The sequence below is a fragment of the Symphalangus syndactylus genome, chromosome 20 (genome assembly GCF_028878055.3).
Source record: "Symphalangus syndactylus isolate Jambi chromosome 20, NHGRI_mSymSyn1-v2.1_pri, whole genome shotgun sequence".
Classification (NCBI taxonomy): domain Eukaryota; kingdom Metazoa; phylum Chordata; class Mammalia; order Primates; family Hylobatidae; genus Symphalangus; species Symphalangus syndactylus.
The window spans coordinates 24,152,631-24,173,339 of record NC_072442.2 but is presented as its reverse complement, the minus strand read 5'-3'; the positions used below and the strand labels follow the sequence as shown (position 1 = coordinate 24,173,339).

Here is a 20,709-nt window from a genome sequence, read left to right as displayed (position 1 = left end):
AAAAATAGAAAAGAAAAAAAGGCTAAGGAACTCTTCTAGATTAAAGGAAACTAAAGAAACATGGCAACTGAACTACTGTGTGATCCTGTATTAGATTTGAGATAAAAATAAAAGCTATAAAAATATTATTGGCATGGCCAGGCGCGGTGGCTCACGCCTGTAATCCCAGCACTCTGGGAGGCCGAGGTGGGCAGATCACGAGGTCAGGAATTCGAGACCAGCCTGGCCAACAGGGTAAAACCCAGTCTCTACTAAAAGTACAAAAAAAAATTAGCCAGGAGTGGTGGTGCACAGCTGTAATCCCAGGTACTCGGGAGGCTGAGGCAGAAGAATCATTTGAACCCAGGAGGCAGAGGTTGTGGTGAGTGGAGGTCGCGCTATTGCACTCCAGCCTGGGTGACAGAGCAAGACTCCATCTCAAAAAAAAAAAAAAAAAAAAAAAAAAATATATATATATATATATATATAAAATTGGGAAAATTTGAATGTAGATTTTATGGTAGGTAACAAATTGTGCCAATGGTAAGTTTCCTGCAAGTCATAACTATATTGTGGTCACATAGGAGAGTGTCCTTCTTCTTAGGAATGGCCAAGTATTTAAGGATGAAGTGTCATGTCCACAACTAACTTTCAAATGGTCCAGAAAAAAAAAATAGTATGTATGCACATACACCCCACCAACAAACACAGGGGCAGAGAAACTAAGTTTAGCAGCATGTTAACAACTGGTCATCCAAGCGAAGGATATATGTGGACTCATTGTTCTGCTCTTAAAATTTTCTGAAGGTTGAAAATTTTCAAAATAAAAAGTTGGAGACAAAATCAACTCTCTAGGTTTTTGTTTAGTAAAAGTGATCTACTCTTTATTCTTGCAGCATCTGCAGCAGGAGCTTGGGCCCTCAGAGGTTTATAAACTGGACGGTGAGTGTAGAATCTCCACTGAGATCCCAGTTCAGCCTCTGACACATGAAGCACCCTAGGCCCTGATGACCCAGAGTCCCCATTGGTTTCGACTGTGCTGTCTCGGAGAACATCTGCCCTCATGTGATTGTGTTTGTGTGTTTCCCACAGTTACTGCTCCAAAAATGCACTGCACTAGACTCATTAATGAGGGAAGCAGCAGGTGGGGATAGCTGGTCCAAAGGAGAAGGGGAGGGATCAAAGTCTGTGTAATCAGGGAAAGAAAGGATGCTGAAATGAGACTGGAAAGGTACATACGAAGGTGGTTAATGTCCTACAGGGTCATAAAACCGAAATTTTTCCCTCCTGCTCAGCTTTAAAAAGACAGGATGTAAGGAGCCTCTCCAAAGTTTTATCAAGCTCTAACTTGGTGAGTAGGTTCTAAAGATACATGTGGACTTGGGCATCAGGGTTGGGTTAGGCAGGAGGTGGCCTGTGGGAAATAGCACTCGCTGGCCAGCTCAGCTTAGCCTCTCTAGGGTAGGGATGGTCAGGGGTAGGAGGTAGGAGACACATGGTCCAGGGCAGACCAGGCTGAGGCAACGAACAAAAGGGGCTTCCATATCTGCACTGCTTCCATCCCCGCCACCTTTGGCTTAATCAGAGTTGAGTTATTTCCCAAAGATACAAATCGAGGATCTTACAGAAGCTCTGAGGCTTGGGATAAGTAGATTTTTTTTCTCTTTGTAAGGAGGGGGGTGTTGAAACACAGAAAAATATATTGGGGCCAGATATAAGTAGAAAGGCTCCTTCCCTGAGCTCTGAAACTCCCTCCTGCCACTACACCAGTGGGAGCATGGCACCCCACCCACACCTCCACCAGCACAGTGAATCACAGTGCTGTTTGTCAGGAAAAGTATTTTTAGAACTTATAAGTGCCATTGTCATGAGTGGTTTTAGAAATGCTTGTTTCAGGATGGATGAAATGAAGCGAGGGTGGGCTTAGATGTTCAGGCTGTAGGCATCCTCCCCAGCAAGTTCTAGAGAGAGGCACAGGTTATCATCATTTTAAAAACTTCTGGGAAGACGAGGGTTTGGCAAAGCCCCTTCTGAATATGAGCAAAAGAGCCATTTTGGGCTCAGGCTCAGGTCTGGGTTCCCAGCAAACCCCATTTCTTTTTTTCTTTTCTTTTTTAGACAGGGTCTTGCTCTGTTGCCCAGGCTGGAGTGCAGTGGCACGATCTCCGCTGGCTGCAACCTCTGCCTTCTGGGTTCAAGCGATTCTTGTGTCTCAGCCTCCCAATTAGCTGGGATTACAGGCATGCCCCATCATGCCAGGCTAATTTTTTTTTTTTTCAGTAAAGATGGGGTTTCGCCATGTTGGCCAAGCTGGTCTTGAACTCCTGGCCTCAAGTGATCTGCCCACCTCAGCCTCTCAAAGTGCTGGAATTCCAGGCCTGAGCCACTGCACCGGGCCAAACCTCATTTCCTTTGCCATCAGGGGACTGCGTGCGTAAGCATAGCCTAGCAAGAAGCTGCTGGTTCCAGCCAGGTGAGGGAGGGCAAGAGGAACTGATGGGAAAAAGGCAAACTGGATCCCTACCTCACTCTAGACATCACAGTCAATTCTACGAATTAAAAATCAAATACACAAAAATAGAACAGTTTCACAATTTTGGGCGGGAAAGCATTTATAAGCATTACACCAAAGGCTGAAGCCATAAAGGAAAAGATTGATGAATTGGCCATAAAAATTTTTAAATTTGGTGTCATAAACAAAGTTAAAAATAAATAACAAGCTGGAAAAAAGTTAATATATGTCAAAAAGTTATATTTCTAGTTCTTAAAAAATACTCAATAGAAGTAAACATAGCCAGAGTGGAGAATGTAGACAGGCAATTGATGAAGAAAGCCTCTTAGTGACCAAAAAATGTACTTTAAGAAGTTAAACTGTATTATAATTCAAAATAGGGGTTCTAATTTTAGCCTCTCAAATTTAAAGGATCTGAAAACTCAGCAACACCAGTATCAAAAGGGTAGCAGCAATCTGATGCAATCCTGATGGGATTCCTGCAGAGGAATCTGGCAGATTAGTATTAGGCAGTTTTAATATTTTGCATCCTTTTCTTTTCTTTTCTTTTCTTTTTTTTTTTTTTTTGAGACAAGAGTCTCGCTCTGTTGCCCAGGCTGGAGTGCAATGGCAGGATCTCAGCTCACTGCAACCTCCGCCTCTTGGGTTCAAGGGATTCTCCTGCCTCAGCCTCCCGAGAGGCTGGGATTACAGGCGTGCGCTATCACGCCTGGCTAATTTTTGTATTTTTAGTAGAGACGGGGTTTCACCACGTTGGTCAGGCTGGTCTCAAACTCCTGACCTCAGGTGATCCACCTGCCTCCACTTCCCAAAGTGCTGGGATTAGAGGCGTGAGCCACTGCGCCCAGCCTTTGCATCCTTTTCATAAAAGTTTCCACTTGACTGAATTTACCGTATGGGGTGGCAAATTTTTTCTGTAAAGGGCAGACAGCAAATATTCTAGGCTTTGCAGTCCATTTGGCCTCTGTGGCAACTTTTCAGCTCTGCCACTGTAGTGTGAAAACAGCCACAGATAAGGTGTGAACAAATGGGTGTGGCTGTGTTCCAGTAAAACTTTATTTACAGTAACAGGCTCCTAGATTTGGCTCATGGGGTCTGTAATTTGCCAACCTCTGATTTACTTTAAAGCAACGATTGCTGCTGTGGGGAAATACTTAGCTATAAGAATGATTATTACACTGCTTTTGTTAATTCCGCAAATTACGTTAAAAAAATATATATACACCTGGCTGGGCATGGTGGCTCACGCCTGTAATCCCAGCACTTTGGGAGGCCAAGGTGGGCAGATCATGAGGTCAGGAGATCAAGACCATCCTGGCTAACACAGTGAAACCCCGTCTCTACTAAAAATACAAAAAAATTAGCCGGGCGTGGCGGTGGGCACCTGTAGTCCCGGCTACTTGGGAGGCTGAGGCGGGAGAATGGCGTGAACCCAGGAGGCGGAGCTTGCGGTGTGCCGAGATTGCACCACTGCACTCCAGCCTGGGAGACAGAGCAAGACTCCATCTCAAAAAAAAAAAAAAAAGTGTATATACGCCCAACAATAAGGAACTGGTATATAAATTTGGTTATCTTCATGTGGCAAAATATCATGTTGCCATTTAAAATTTAAAATGGCAACATGGCTACCTTGTTTTATAGAATTAAGCATGATAGAAAATACCATATAAATAAACTATTAAATATAAAGAGAGTTTAATGGGCCAGGCATGGTGGCTCACACCTGTAATCCTAGCACTTTGGGAAGCCGAAGCAGGCAGATCACCTGAGGTCAGGAGTTCGAGGCCAGCGTGGCCAACATGGTGAAACCCCGTCTCTACTAAAAATACAAAAATTAGCCGGGCGTGGTGGTGGGCGCCTGTAATCTCAGCTACTTGAGAGGCTGAGGCAGGAGAATTGCTTGAACCCAGGAGGTGGAGGTTGCAGTGAGCCGAGATCACCCGCTGCACTCCAGCCTGGGCAATAAGAGCACAACCCTGTTTCAATAAATAAATAAATAAATAAATAAATAAATAAATAAATAAATAAAATAAGGAGAGTTTAATAGGGTTATCATGACAAGATTAACACCAAAAACGAAAACCTATCCTATACATCAGTTGTAACCAATTATAAAATATCATAGCAAAAAGATCCTACACATATCAGTAATAAAAACTCCAAATATAGTCACCCTAAGAAGAAAGTGTGCATAACCTATTTAAGAAAATTATAAAACTTTGCAGCCAGATGCGGTGGCTCACGCCTGTAATCCCAGCACTTTGGGAGGCCGAAGCTGGCGGATCACTTGAGGTCAGGAGTTTGAGATCAGCCTGGCCAACATAGCAAAACCCCGTCTCTACTGAAAATACAAAAAATTAGCCGGGCATGGTGGTGGGAACCTGTAGTCCCACCTACTAGGGAGGCTGAGGCAGGAGAATCGCTTGGACCTGGGAGGCAGAGGTTGCAGTGAGTGGAGATCCAGCCACTGCACTCCAGCCTGGGCAATAACAGCGAAACTCCATCTCAAAAAAACCAAAAAACCAAAAAAAAAAAAAAAAAACCAGAAAACTTTCCTAGAGGGCATAAAACATAAAAGGCCAGAATAAATGAAGAGATATATGTATTCCTGGATGACAGAATGCAATATTGCAAAGAAGCCAATTTCCTTCAATTAATGCACAAATTTAATTTCAAATATGATCTCCTACAGGATTTGCAATAGAGCTTGACAAAAAGGCTGTTCCAGAAGAGAAAATATGTAAGAATAACAAAAACAGGTTTTTTTAATTTGTTTTTTTTGTGTGTGTGTATGACAGAGTCTCGCTTTGTCGCCCAGGCTTAAGTGCAATGGCGTGATCTCAGCTCACTGCAACCTCCGCCTCCCAGGTTCAAGTGATTCTCCTGCCTCAGCCTCCCGAGTAGCTGGGATTACAGATGTGTGCCACCATGCCTGGTTAATTTTTGTATTTTTAGTAGAGATGGGGTTTCACCATGTTGGTCAGGCTGGTCTCGAACTCCTGACCTCGGGTGATCCACCTGCCTCAGCCTCCCAAAGTGCTGGGATTACAGGCGTGAGCCATCGCACCTGGCCTAAAGGTTAAAGAAAAAAGAAAGATGAGAGAGCCTTTCCCTATCAGATATCAAACTATAAAGCAAGAGTAACTGAAACTATGGTTTTGGCTTTAAATTAGGTAGACAAACAAATCAATATAACAGACCAGAGTCCAGAAAGAGACCTACATTTATAAGGTAAGTTAGCATACAATAAAGATAAAATTTCAAATCAATTGAGAAAGAGGGACTATTCAACATTAGGAACTCAAAGCACTGGCCATATTGAGGAAGTAAGAGTGCCAGATCTCTACTCCCACCGAAAGTAAAAATAAGCTCCAGGTGGATCCAAGAGCTAAGCATAAATACTTCTTTTTCTCAAAAGTATCTGAAAACCATATATAGGAGAATATGTTTATAGCCTGGAGGTACAGAAGGCACAAAATGATACACAAAATGCAAATGGCATAAAAGGATTGATAAATGATGACATCAGAATTAACATTCTGTGTAATAAAACACTCCCAAAACAAGATTAAAACACAAGCAAAATCCATAAAGATTGATAATCAGGATATATAGAGATTTCAACCTGTTTCTGTGGCTCACACCTGTAATCTCAGCACTTTGGGAGGCCGAGGTGGGCAGATCACCTGAGCACAGGAGCTCAAGACCAGCCTGAGCAACATGCAAAACCCTATCTCTACCGAAAACAAAACAAAACAAACAAAAAAACAAAAATTAGCTGGACGTGGTGGCGTGTGCCTGTGGTATGAGCTAATTGCAGGGCCGAGGCAGGTGGATCGCTTGAGCCCGGGAGGCAGAGGTTGCAGTGAGCTGAGATTGCGCCACTGCACTCCAGCCTGGGCAGTAGAGCGAGACTGCCTCAAAAACAAACAAGCAAAAAACAGAATATACAGAGATTTCTTGTAAATCAATAAGGAAAAGACAAACAACCATATCAAACATGGGCAAAGAATATGAATAGCTAATTCATAAAAGCAGAAATCCAGAGGGTATGGGAAGATAAGAAAAAGATGGTCCACCTCCCTAGGAAGCTGGGCAGTGCAGAGGATGGCAGCAATGGGCTTTCCTCCCCTCAGGCTGCTGAGCGGGAGACCAGCAGGTGGATAGATGGCTTCCGGGGCTGGCGAAGCCCATGGGGAAAGGGGCACTCTCATACACTGCTTGAGTGATACAAACGGTACAGGCTTTGTGGAAGAAAATTTTATCCGTATCTATTAAAAAACAAAATCTACATACCCTTTGACACAGCAATTCCGCTTCCAGATATCTAGTTCTAGAAATACTTAGACACACACTCAAGGAGCATGGAGAAGGATGCTTGCTGTGGGTGCTGTCCTGGGGGTGAAAAGGAGGAGCTCAGCCTGAGCCCTGCAGCCACTGGGTGCACATGGGGCTGGCTGTCATGAAGGGTGAGGTTCAGGCAGTGGTAGAGGGTGAAGGGCCCCCAGGAAGCTCAGTGCAGGTCCTTCTCCTTTGCGCTGGGGCAGAAGGAGCCAGGGAGGCTTCCTGGAAGAGGTGGTACCTAAGTAAAAATTTTTTTTTTTAAGAGAAGCAGTCTCACTATATTGTCCAGGCTGGCCTCAAACTCCTGGGCTCAAGTAATCCTCCCACCTCAGCCTCCCAAAGTGCTGGGATTACAGGCATGAGCCACCACTCCCGGCAAGTAAGTCTTAAAAAGGTGAGTAGATGTTAGCTCCTGACAAAGAAGTGGGAGGGAGGTCATCCTAGGAGAAAGACAACACTTGTGCAAAGCCTCAGAGGCAAGAGAGAACATGGCTTTCTCAGGAAACGGGGAGCGGTTTGGTATCGCCAGTTTTAGGTGTGAGACGCACCACGGTGAGAGACGAGGCTGGAGTAGAGGGTAGGAGCTGATGCTGGTTTTCATCCCTTGGTAAGGCCGGGTCCCAGGGGCGGGATGGGAGTGTGGAGAGAGGAAGGCTGAGGACAGGAGGACGCCCCAGTCAGTGGGTGGCAGTGGCTGCGATGGAAGGGGGAGGCGGGGTGAGTGGGGAACAGAAGACTCGAGGCAGCTGCATGAGGGGGCACTGAGGATGACTCTCTGGGTTGGAGGCTACTGACACCATTTGCTGGCGTGGTGGCTACACAGGAGTGGCAGGTGGCCGGACGCCCTCTCCATTTAATGGGATTCGCTGTTAATCCACCATAGGGTGGATGAACAGGGCCCAGGGCCTTACAGCACTTGTAGGATTAGGGTTCACATCACCACTTGCTGAGGGGTGACCACGGGCCCCTAGCAACTATCCCACTGCCTTTAGCACCTGAGTGTGGGGCTCTCCACGTTTCTCCATGCCCCCTCCCCACGGGGGACCCTATAGCATATGGACTGGGGACTGATGGGCAGCCTGAGCAGGACAGTCTCAGAGGGACTCCCAGGGCAATTCCAGGGACCCCATGCATGGACCCAGGGACCCTGGGGAGTCCTTCAGGACACACCTAACATTCCTTTTGACCAGAAGCAAATTTCCCTGGGTCAGGAAACTCGCTCAACAGCCTGCTCAACAGTTGGGGTTCCCAAGCCTCAAAGTTTCCCTGTGCCAGGGTCTCGCAGGGCTCTGGGGACGCAGGTGGAGCCACATCCAGTAAGGTCAGGAACTGGTGCATCCAGGCACCAACTGCCCGGGATAGACCCGCACTGGCCTGAGGTCTGGACAGCAACCCCAAGGGCCCCTGCCTGATGCCCAATGCTAGGGGCTTCTCGGGAAGGGGACGAAAAGGGCAGGGTGCTCTCAGGGGCCAGGTGGCAGCTGCTGGCCCACCAGCCAGCACTCAAGCATTCACTGCTTTAACTATGAGCCACATCCAGTGGTTAAGTCAGAGGTCTCCGTCCACACCCTGAGAGGAGGGGGGTTTGCCTGAAAGACAAGCTTCACCTCCCAGCACACACGCACGGCACAGGGATGGAGCGCCTGCCATCCCATCTGTGTGTCATCCCCACGCCTCCTCAAATCTTGCCTCAGGTTTGCGTTCCCTGGGGGCATCTGGGAAGCCTAAGTAGTGAGCCAGGCACCCGCTTCTTCTCGGTCTCAGACTGACCCCTAGGGGACAGCTAAGACACAGCAGGGCACAGAGAGCCGGGCCTGAGAAATTTGGACCTGCCCAGTCAGGCCCACTCTGACAACTCATCTGCAGAGCTGTGGTCTTGACCCTGCTATTATAGGAGCCTAAGCCAGGAAGGGGACTCATTCACAATCCAGAAGCCGTCTGCCCCGTCAGGCTGGTCTTCAGATTGTGCCCCCTTCCTCTCCCTGACAACACAAAGGAGCCCATGGTAGGGAATGGAGCCCAGGTCAACCAAGCAGCCCCAGCGAGCGTAATGAACAAGGCTGCCACTGTGTCCGCAGCTACCGCCATCTCACTAGGCTCTGGCCAACCAAGCCGGGGTCAGACCTCCATGGAGGGCAGAAAGGAGTTCACCCACGAGAAGCTTAAAACCCAAAGCACTGGGAGGCCGAGGCGGGCGGATCATGAGGTCAGGAGATCGAGACCATCCTGGCTAACACAGTGAAACCCCATCTCTACTAAAAATACAAAAAAAAATTAGCTGGGCGTGGTGGAGGGCACCTGTAGTCCCAGCTACTTGGGAGGCTGAGGCAGGAGAATGGCATGAACCCAGGAGGCAGAGCTTGCAGTGAGCCGAGATCACGCCACTGCACTCCAGCCTGGGTGACAGAGGGAGATTCCGTCTCAAAAAAAAAACAAAAACAAAAACAAAAAAAAAAACGAAACCCAAAGCAACAAACACCTATAGGATTGCAAAGTCCCATGAAGAAACAAGGAGAAGCACCAGGCTTGCTGAGATAGGCTGACTCGGTCTTTCTTTTTGCTTTCCCATAACCTCTAGACTTTGGAGGAAAGCAATATCAGTTTATAAAAAAGAGTACCTTGGTGGAGGCCCACTCTTCTGCGCCCCCTGCTCATCTTTTCTCCACGTGCCACCTTTTCCAGAGGTGTGAATGGCAGAATGTGGGGGCCACAAAAGCAGCCAAAGACTGCAGGGGACACCTTACCCCTACCCCAAATCCCACACCCCCTCCCCAGGCTTCGGCTCCACTCTGCCCTCCAGTTCCTGGGGGCAGGGCTTTACTTAACATAATTTTGCAACACCAATATCCAAGGGTAAACTGAAAAATGCCAATGGTAACTTCAGCACCATTTTCTTTTTTTTTTTTTTTTTTGAGACAGAGTCTCACTCTTTCACCCAGGCTGGAGTGCAGTGGCGCGATCTTGGCTCACTGCAAGCTCTGCCTGCTGGGTTCACGCCATTCTCCTGCCTCAGCCTCTCCGAGTAGCTGGGACTACAGGCAGCCGCCACCACGCCCGGCTAATTTTTTGTATTTTTAGTAGAGACGGGGTTTCACCGTGGTCTCGATCTCCTGACCTCGTGATCCGCCCGCCTCGGCCTCCCAAAGTGCTGGGATTACAAGCGTAAGCCACCGCGCCCGGCCAGCACCATTTTCTTAACAGCAGCAGGCGGCGAGAAATTAGCATGTGTTAGGGGTCCGTCTTCCCACTGAACTTTCACAACAGACCCTCCAGATTGGCACAGCAAGCCCTGTTTTAGAGCTGAGGACACTGAGGCTCAGAGGGGTTGAGAAGAACGTGCTCGGGTTCCATGGCCTGTCCCGGGTGGCCCACGTGGGTATGGACCCAGTCCTGCACACCTCTGCATGCTGCCTCCTGCTCAGAAATCCAGGAAGGGCCCCCCAACAAAGTTCCTGGGGCACTCAGTATTTGTCCCACGGTAGAGGTCCTCTGCCCTAATCCTGGTTCCATTAGCTGGCCCCAAATACATATTCAACCCCTGCTTGCTGGACCCATCAAGACAAGCCTGGAGCCATCACTGCTGGCATGGGCATGGGCCTGGGGCCCAGCTATCTCCACGCATCCCTGAGGGCTCTTGCTTTGAGCACAGCAGCCTGAGGCCTAGCCACCTGACTCCCAGCCTGGGGGCCCTGGCCCACAGTTGGTGCCTGGCTTTGGTCTCTGCCACCGTGGACTTGGCAGCCCTCAGCACTGTGTCCCTCTCTGTGGACTGTCCCTCCTCCAGTCCTGCCCAGGGAACTCAACCCTGACGCCACGACCCAGCTGGATTCCAAGAGGCCTACCATCAGCCAAAGTGGCCTCTGGGGTCCTGGATCTCCTTCAGCTATAAAAATACTCATGTTTTGGGGTCCGGAGGAGGCACCCATCAGAACTGGGGGAAAGGTTTGGGGGTTGGACTGGGTAAGAAATCAAAATGATACTCTTCTAGTTCTGGGTGTCGCCACCAGGAGGGACCTCGCCGGTTGTCAGCTTGTGCACCTTCAACTGTTTCTCTGTGGGATGAAGCTGCACTGTTTGGAAAACTAGTTCAAAGTTTTATAAGAAACACTCCACTAGGCGATGATAACAGTAAAACAGAGCCTTGGGGGCTGTGGTCTTTGTCCTGCTTCCTGATACAGAGCTTCAGGATGGGGGCTGGTCACCAGAAAGACCAAGCATACAATAAGGTGGGAACTTTCTCACCTTCCCACCTACCCCCAACCTCCAGGCAGAGGCGAGGGGCTGGAGACTGGGTTGTAAAAATGATTTTTGGAGATGAGTCTGGCTCTGTCATCCAGGCTGGCTGGAGTGCAGTAGCACAATCACAGCTCACTGAAGTCTCAAACTACTGGGCTCAAGTGCTCCTCCCACCTCAGTCTCCCCAGCAGCTGAGACTACAGGTGTGCACCACCACATCCAGCTAATTCTAAATTTTTATGTAGAGACAGGGTCTCACCATCTTGCCCAGGCTGGTCTCAAACTCTTGGGCTCAAGCTGTCCTCCTGCCCCAGCCTCCCAAAGTGCTGGGATTACAAGCATCAGCCACCACACCAGGCCTACAAATTCTTGAACAATGAGATGCAGAAAGCCCGGGTGCTGGTAGCACGGTGATGTGCTGGGAGGCAGTGCACCTAAGTGAAGGTGCGGAAGCTCTGCATCCCTGCTCCCCATACCCTGTCTTGTACATCTCTTCCGTGTGGCTAATCCTGAGTTTATCCTTTGCAATACGCTGATCGTTATAAGTACAACCATTTCCTGAGTGTTTCCAGTGAATTACCCAGCCTGAGGGAGGTGGTCCTGGGAACCCTGTGTTTGCAGTTATCCAGGAAGAACTGCAGCTGGCATGGGAGGTGGGGCAGTCTCATGGGGTTGACCTTGACTCGTGGAGTCTGTGCTAACGCTGGGTAGTTAGTGGCAGGTGGAACTGATTGCTGAACACCAGTTAGTGTCAGAGAATTGGAGAATTCGTTGTTGTTTGAAAAACAAACAGGAAGCGTTCAGCTCAGACAGCGATGGTGCAGGAGAAAAGGAAACTATTCTAGTCCTGCCTCCCCTCCACTTGTCACTTTCCCTATCTGGAACTCAGTTTCTCCTCCGTGCCACAGATGGGGAATAAAGTTGCTAGGTGAGGACCCCCAGCTGTTACACATTCTGCTGGGGCTTCCCAAGGGGCCTCAGGGCTCCTGTTCCAAAAACTATTTCTTGACTTTGATGCTCAAGAAGGGTCCTCAGAGGGAGGTTCTGGGTCCTCCCAGATACTGAAAATGGAGCAGAGGCGACACCAAGAAGGAGGAGACAGAGCCATGGAGGTCCTCGAGGCCCCCCAAGCCTTACCTGCTCCACGCAGTCTGGGATCTCCGGCGCGCACGGCAGCGTCCCCGCGCTCTCCACCGACAGCACATCCTTCAGCAGCTCCTCGCACCCTGCGCAGACGGGCAGACACACGGGACAGTGAGGGGTTGAGCCTCAGCCTGGGATGGCTGCTCTGCTTCTGACTAATGGGCATGGGGTGGGAAGGGCTGAGGTGGGGGCCCGAGGCTCCAGGAGGCCAGCTGAGCACTGGAATGCAGGGATGGAGCCCAGGCGGTGGGGAACTCAGCTCAAGGCACTGTGGAGGGAGCTGGGAGAGGCCCTTGTCCTCTGGGACTAACTCCCAACCACAGAGGGCAGGCTGGGGCAACAGGAAGGAAGGAGGCCTTCCTGGGGGAGGGGACCTAAGGCAGTGCTGCCCATCTGGCTCGCAGGGACTCCAAACGACTGTGCCAGCCTCTGGAGAAAGCAAACACACCCATTCCTCTGAGGCTGGGCGCCCCCCCCCCCGTGTCCTGCAGACCCTGGGACATCCAGGACAGGGCCACCCGCAGGACAGCTGCAGTTCCTGCTGACTCTGTACACGACTGGCCTCGCTCCTGAGTTCCCAACCAAATGCCCCAAGGTTGTACTGAACTGGGAGGGGGACCTGACAAAACGCCTGGCACAGGCACATGGCAGGTGCAGCCTGCAGTGGCCCATTGTCAAATGCACACAGAAAACCTTCCCTGGGCACCTTCTGTGTTCTGTGCCCCCTGCACCATGTATTCATTTCCCTTCATCCCTCACCCTGCATCCTTCCACCCTCCCAGGACTCATAGGCACCCCACAGAAAAGGGCTCAACTTGATCTGAGCCACAGACAGGAAACCACGGCTTCCTTCACAGATAACCAGACACCCTGGGACTCCAGAAGTGACTGCATTCTCTCTGCAGCTAGTGGGGAGGCCTTAGTGAGCCCACCTGGCTGGTGACCTATGCCACTGTCTCAGATTTTTTTCTTTTTTGAGACAGGTTCTTACTCTGTTACCCAGGCTAGAGTGCAGGGGCGTGACCTCAGCTCACTGCAGCCTCAACTTCCTGGGCTCAGGTGATCCTTCCACCTTAGCCTCCCAGGTAGCTGGGACCACAGGCACACACCAGAATGCCTGGCTAATTTTTTGTATTTTTTGTAGAGACGAGGTTTCGCCACGTTGGCCAGGCTGGTCTCAAACTCCTGGACTCAAGTGATCCACCTGAGATCAAGCAATCTGCCTGCCTTGGCCTCCCAAAGTGCTGAGATTATAGGTGTGAGCCACCGTGCCTAGCCCTCACTGTCTCAGATAAACAGCTTAGTATTAAGTGAGTGGCCATATTCTGATTCCTGCAAGTTTCTCACAATTGGCCTTTGAATTTTTGGGACAAGACAGAGGGATTTATATTGTCTCCTTAAAACTGGAAGGGAGGGCAAGGAAGAAAGGCAGGAATTAGGAAGAATTAAGAGGAAGAGAGGGCAGGACATGGAGGCCAATGCTTGTAATCCCAGAACTTTGGGAGGCTGAGGTGGGAGGGTCACTTGATCTCAGGAGTTCAAGACCAGGCTGGACAACGTGACGAAATTCCATCTCTACTTAAAATACAAAAATTAGCCAGGCGTGGTGGTGTACCTCCTGTAGTCCCAGCTACTCAGGAGGCTGAGGCAGGAGGATTGCTTGAGCCCAGGAGGTTGAAGCTGCACGGAGCCATGACAGTGGCACTGCACTCCAGTAGCCTGGGCGACAAAGCCAGACCCTGTCTCAAAAAAAAAAAAAAAAAAAAAAGAGGAGGCAGGAGCAGGGAGGACACAAAAGCAGCAGCTCAGAGGGAGGCGGGCAGTCGTGTGACCAGCGCTTTGTCCAGGTTTGCCCAGGACTGCCCTGGTCTTAAAAGTGGAGTCCCTCCCACATCCCAGGAGACTCCTTGGGTTTGGTCACCCCAGAGCCGGAGAGAGAGGAAGAGGACAGAAAGGCAGGGAAGGAGGCTTTCTCCAGAGGTGGGCAGACAAGGGGAAGGGCAGAAGTGACCTCCATGGGTGAGACCACAGCCCCCCATGGCTGGGGCAAATGTGTCCTTCCCCTCTGGCCCCCTGGGGAAGCCAGAGGCAGAACTGACTTCTGGCCCATCCTGGGCTCTGGGATCCCTGTGGGGATGAATCCAGGCTGGGGCCCCAGTCACACCAGCTTCCCCAGCTGGGCAGGACCTGAGAGCGTCTGGGACAGCCTCCCGGGGAGACCTCACCTTTCATGGCGAACACCCCCCGGCAAAAGTCCTTGAAGTTGATTCTCCCCAGGTCGTTGGGATCCAAATATTTCACAAGTTTTTCCACCTGTGGGAAGGAAGCAGGGACAGGTGTGAGACACCCAAGGGTCTCCCGAAGACTCAGGGAGCTAGGCGGGGAGGCTGGGAGGGAGGCTGGGAGGGAGGGAGGGACACCAGTGTCTCCGCCCAGTCCTCTTACCCTCACCCTGGGGTCAGTATCGGCCATGGGGCCACTTTATTCTCCCCACGGTGACAGACAACTCGGGCAAGGAAAAGCAGAGCCAACACCGGCTCCTCCCTGAGCACACGGCTTCAGGGGCCGAGACTCCTTCCCCCAGGGGCTGCACAATCAAAGCCAAGGCTCTGCCGCTGTTTTACAATTGGTTTCTTTCACACAAAACAGACACAAACTCATTGTAAAAGACCTAGAAACCCCACCGTTTCTCTTGTTCTATTTCTTGTTCTAGGCGCTGGCTAGATGGGGAAACTCACTGAGATGGACACTGGTGGCTGATGTACTTTTCTGTTCTATTTGTACCTTGCACTTCAGTGAAGAGTGTTAGATGAATAAGGAAGTAAGTTTCGCCTGGCAGAGTCAGCCATCCCTGAGGTTGGAGAGTGTCTCTCCTGTGTAACAGCAGGTAGGACAGAAACAGTTTCCATGCTGCTTGGTGTGTACAACCCACATTGTTAGTGGCTGTTACATTTTCTGCCCGGTGGGTTCATCACAGTTTACTTCACCACCCCAATAGCTGGGCATTTTGGTTATTTCCAGCTTTTTGCCTTTACAACTCATCTTTGGGGGTTCCTGCAGCTGTGTGGATGACCCATCAACCCCTGGCCTCTCAGAGCCTTGACTTTCTTTTTGCCTTATATTCCAGCTCAGGCACCAAGTCCCTTGGTCAACCCAGTCATCACCCACTCCAATACCACCCGTCGAATGTCCCATTCCCTGATCCCGCCCTCCCTCCCTTCCTGCCACTGCAGGGTTCTTCAGCATCACTGGGTCTGCTCACTGTCACTCACATTCAATCCATGCTCCCACTGTATCCCACAGCTCCCTCATTTCCCACACCACCCAGGGGCTCCACCTGGTCACAGCCATCATCCTGTCTCTCCTGGACCATGCAAGTGTAACTGGATCGTGTCACCCACTCCTCTGCTTAAAACCTTCCAGTATCATTCCACCACACTTAGGATAAAAATCCAAACTCCCGGCCAGGCGCAGTGGCTCACGCCTGTAATCCCAGCACTTTGGGAGGCCAAGGCGGGTAGATCACGAGGTCAGGAGATTGAGATCATCCTGGCTAATATGGTGAAACCCCGTCTCTACTAAAAATACAAAGAAAATTAGCCGGGCGTCGTGGTGGGCACCTGTAGTCCTAGCTACTCGGGAGGCTGAGGCAGGAGAATGGCGTGAACCCAGGAGGCAGAGGTTGCAGTGAGCTGAGATCGCACCACTGCACTCCAGCCTGGGCGACTGAGCAAGACTCTGTCTCAAAAAAAAAAAAAAAATCCAAACTCCACAACACGGCCCACGAGGCCTCATGTGATCCCTTCCACTCCCTCTCCTCCCATGCTCTTCATCACTCACTGTACTCTAGCTGCACTGGCCTTTGGTCAGCTCCTCAAGCAAACCACCACACTCTTCTCTGCCCCAGGGCCTTTGCACGTGCTATTCCCTATATCGTGGACAGCTGTCCTCCCCATTCATCATGTCAGTTCATCCTTCAGGTCTCCCTTTGTACCTTTATGAAATGTCCCTCCCCGAGACAGGTCTGTCCTGACCACCCCCATCTAATCAGGGCCTACCCCGCTGCTATCCTGTCTTGTAGCATCCTATACTTTCCCTTCAAACTATTTGTTGCAACTTGCTATTGTTAACTAAAAAGAGATTGACATGGAGGTCAAAGGAAATAGCGTTTATTTGGGAAACAAAGAATTGCAATTCAGGTACACGGGATCAGGACAGCCCCGAAGAGCATCCCAGGAGGCAAGTGGAGGAAGGATTCTTTTTGGTTTTTTTTTTTTTTTTTTTTTTTTTTTGAGATGGTGTCTCACTCTGTTGCCCAGGCTGGAGTGCAATGGCGCAATCTCAGCTCACTGCAACCTCCGCCTCCCAGGTTCAAGCAATTCTCCTGCCTCAGCCTCTCCTGAGTAGCTGGGATTACAGGCGCCCGCCAACATGCCCAGGTAATTTTTGTATTTTTGGTAGAGAGGCGGTTTCACTATGTTGGCCAGGCTAGACTCCAACTCCTGACCTCAGGTGATCCGCCCACCTAGGCCTCCCAAAGTACTTGGATTACAGGCGTGAGCCACCACGCCCAGCCAGGAGAGGAATTTTTACAGAGGATTTCCACAGAAAGTTGTTTTCAGAGGCAGCTCATTGGCTGGGCAGAAATCCTAGATTGCAAAGCCTTTCTGACTGGTGAGCTAGTTAGGGCACCCGCAGCTGAGAAGTGCTGGAGGCTTGCAGATCATGACTTTGGTTGCACATCCAAGTCTATTGGGATATTGTGTGGTTTGAACTTTAGCAGGCGTGAGTATCTCCCGACCTCACTGCAGAAAGCCTTAGCCTTAGTTTCTCCATATTCTTTCATATAGTTGTATGTGTGTGGGATAATGTGATTAATTTATATCTTGTCTCTACAAAGTAAGCTCCCTAAGGGCAAGGACCCTGTCCATTCTGATCACCACTGTATACCTGGTCGCTTGCACCGTGACTGGTACATAGTAGAGGCTTCATAATATTCGTTTATGCTCACACCTACAATCCTCTCCAAGGTCAGGGCTCTGCCTTCAAGGTGGAGGTTGCAGGGATCCAAGATCGCGCCACTGCACTCCAGCCTGGGTGATAAGAGTGAAACTCTGTCTCAAAAAAAATTAATAATAATAATAACTTTTTTTTAAGAGCCATGTCCTCACATTATTGCCCAAGCTGGAGTGCAGTGGCATGATCATAGATCACTGCAGCTTCAAATGCCTGGGCTCAAGGGATCCTCCCACCTTAGCCTCCCAAGTAGCTGGGACTACAGGCACACCACCACACCTGGCTCAGAAGCCTGCTTCTAAATCTAAAACTGCTTCTAAAACTTAGTGGTAGCCCTCCCACAGCACCCATACAAGCATTCGTTCATTCATTCACTCACTTATTCAACAGCGATGACTGAGCACCTCTTACATGCCAGGCACTCTTTCAGGGGTTGATGGTGGGAGGTGCTGGTTCCGCTGGCTAGCCACACATACACAATAGTGCATACACATGTGTACACACTCACATTCCTTGTCAGGCATCTTGCCGCTCCCCCTAATAATCACCATCAGTATCTATAGCACAGCCAGGCCAGGATGAGCTCTTTCCAGAATCTGCTCAGGCTGGGCTGCAGATGATGGATCTGAGGGCGCCCGGGGCCTGCAGAACACAGCATGCAGGAAACTGCTCACAGTCACTGTTGTCAGTGTTCACGCCATTACAGGCAGCCTCGCCAGCACACCACACCACCCATCACAGGCACTGAAGCCAAACCATGTTGGGGATTCATCTATTTATAGGAACCATGTTCTTCTTGCATGCCCACAGCGTGGCAGCTGCAGCAAGGGTCTGAAGCCCTGGTCACTGCTGGTGGCCTGGCACCATGGGGCTGTGCCCAGTGGGCTTTGGAAGGTGAGCAGTGGACAAAGAGGCCCCACCCTAACCATCTTCTCCCTGCCTGGAAACTGGCAGCTCTGTGCTTGCATCTTGATTCCAGCTGACCCTGCTTTTCCACTCTGGTGTGAGTCTGGGGTGAGGGAAGGGCAGAGGGGCCGTGCCACATTCTTTCTGTGAACCTCCCTGAACCTGGTACCTAGTGGGCTCTCAGGAAAGACCTGCAAAATTTCAGTAAAGGAGGAAAGTGGCTTTTTGCCAGCCTCCTCAACATTGCAGCTGCCCCCTCCCCCAAGCCATGCCAGCCTCTGACACTGCCAGGCAATGACGTGGCTTCTGAGAATAGCAATGCCCAGGTGCCACCTGCAAGGCTGCAGGGGAGCCCACCCACCATCCCGGCTGGCATTCCGCCTCCTCTTCTCCTGCCTTCACATCGCTGGCATTATAGGGGGTCTGTGAATGTGGGGATGGGCCAGGGCACCCTCTACCCCCAGCCTCCCATGCTCAGGCCTACAATCCTCTCCAAGGTCAGGGCTCTGCCTTCATTATTTCCGAAGCAAGTCAAGGGTGGAGTCAGCCACAGAGTGCTGACTGACTGATGAGGACCCCCACCTCAAGCCCATCTAGGAGGCAGGAGTGCAGGGATTTGGATTCTGTAATCCCTATGTCCACAACTCCCTGAGGCTGGGAGACACTGGTGGGGCGAGCTGTCCATTCCTCTGCCAGCAAAAGCCTACCTGGGACAGAGGTGGGGGTGGGGTTGTTTGATGACAGGCAGATAGATGGGGTACTGAGGGTCACTGCATGGTCCCCAGAGCACCCGAGCCATGGCCCAGGCTGCAACCGGGGGCACACCCCAGGCTATGACTTCTCTACAGCTGCTCCCACGGGGCTCTTCAAAGAGTAGCAGCCCCAGAGTAGTGGCCACAAAAGTGCCAGGCCAGCCGGGTGCAGTGCCTCATGCCTGTAATCCCAGCACTTCGGGAGGCTGAGGTAGGTGGATCACTTGAGGACAGGAGTTCGAGACTAGCCTGGCCAACACAGAGAAACCCGTCTCTACTAAAAATACAAAAATTAGCCAGGCGTGGTCATGTGTACCTGTAGTCCCAGCTACTCAGGGAAGCTAAAGCAGGAGAATTGTTTGAACCAGGGAGGTGGAGGTTGCAGTGAGCTGAGATTGCGCCAGTACACTCCAGCCTGGGTGACAGGGCAAGATTTCATCTCAAAACAACAAAAAAACAAAAAACAAAAATGGCCAGGCACACTGATGTCCTGCCCTTTAGAAAACAAGTGTGAAATTGGGCTGGGCGCGGGGCCTCATGCCTGTAATCCGAGCACCTTGGGAGGCCAAGGTGGGCAGATCACTAAGTCAAGAGATTGAGACCATCCTGGCCAACATGGTGAAACCCCGTCTCTACTAAAAATACAAGAAAAATTAGCCAGGCGAGGTGGCGTGCGCCTGTAGTCCCAGCTACTTGGGAGGCTGAGGCAGGAGAATCGCTTGAACCCGGGAGGCAGAGGTTGCAGTGAGCCAAGATGGCGCCACTGCACTCCAGCCTGGGCAACAAGAGCAAAATTCTGTCTCAAAAAAAAAAAAAAAAAAGAAAAAAAAAGAAAACAGGTGTGAAATTATTAGAACAATGCATGCTGGTTATTACCAATACATACCATCACCACAGGCTCAACGATTTTTAAAATAAATAACAGCATCATTTATGTGGAGAGGTATTGCGAATGCTTGGAGTCCACTGAGGGTTCATACATAGTCTCATTTAATCCTTACAGCAACCTTAACAGTAGCTATTATTATAGTCCCCCATTTTAAATTGAGGAGACTGAGGCTCAGAGAGGGTAAAACATTTAGACAAAGTCACTGCAGTGGTAACCACCCCCCCCGGCTTTTATTTTCCTTTTTTTAAATTTAAAATTTTTGCCCACCTGTAGTGGCAACCCTTGAACACAGGTCTTACTGATCCCAGAGAGTCAGCCACTGCTCCCTGTTGCCTTCCTGGGCCAGAGACTCTCATGGGGCTGTCTGCACTAAAGTGTTGTTTCTATTCCCTGGCGCCCTGAGCATCAAAGAAGCTTTACTCATTATTGTGGGGACCCCTCACCTTTGATTACAAAGAGTCTCGACCTTCCTGGACATCAGGTAACCTTTTGCCACAGATGGTCCTCTGCCAGACACATTCTGCTGACCCAGCCCGTCATTTCACAGTTGGTGAAGCCAGGTCCCAGGGAGGGGAAGGGGCTTGCTCAAGGTCGCACAGGGAGTATAGCAAATAGCCACCCTATGTGGTCTTCGTGGGGAGCCTGGGTCCCAGGCAGGGGAGCTGGGGGCCGCCCCCACCCTGGGGCACACACCATGCGTGGCTGGGCAGCCCTGGGGCTCCCCCTCTGGCTCCCGGGCCAGGAGAGACAGGGCTCGCCAGGCCTGGCAGGCGTTGCAGGAGCAGCTGTTGTCGCTGAAGCACACACAGCTGGGCCCCAGCTTGCTGCCAGGGAAATTGGTTTTTCACTGGAAGTAAAATATTGATCTTTCCTTTTTGGGGCCACTCAATTACCAGGCTTCCCCTTCTATTTCTGTTGCCTTTCTCTTTGAG

At 50.5% G+C, this 20,709-nt stretch overlaps 1 protein-coding gene across 1 annotated transcript in view; it reads right to left on the bottom strand.

Moving 5' to 3' along the window:
- Positions 1-20,709, bottom strand: part of RAB11FIP4 (RAB11 family interacting protein 4) — a 146,407-nt gene that overhangs the window by 91,371 nt on the left and 34,327 nt on the right. Inside the window, exons 2-3 of the mRNA XM_055255944.2 lie at positions 14,440-14,527; positions 12,209-12,297 (exon numbers count right to left, since the gene is read on the bottom strand). Of these exons, the coding sequence (XP_055111919.1) occupies positions 12,209-12,297; positions 14,440-14,527 (177 nt within the window). The remainder of the gene's footprint in view (positions 1-12,208; positions 12,298-14,439; positions 14,528-20,709) is intronic.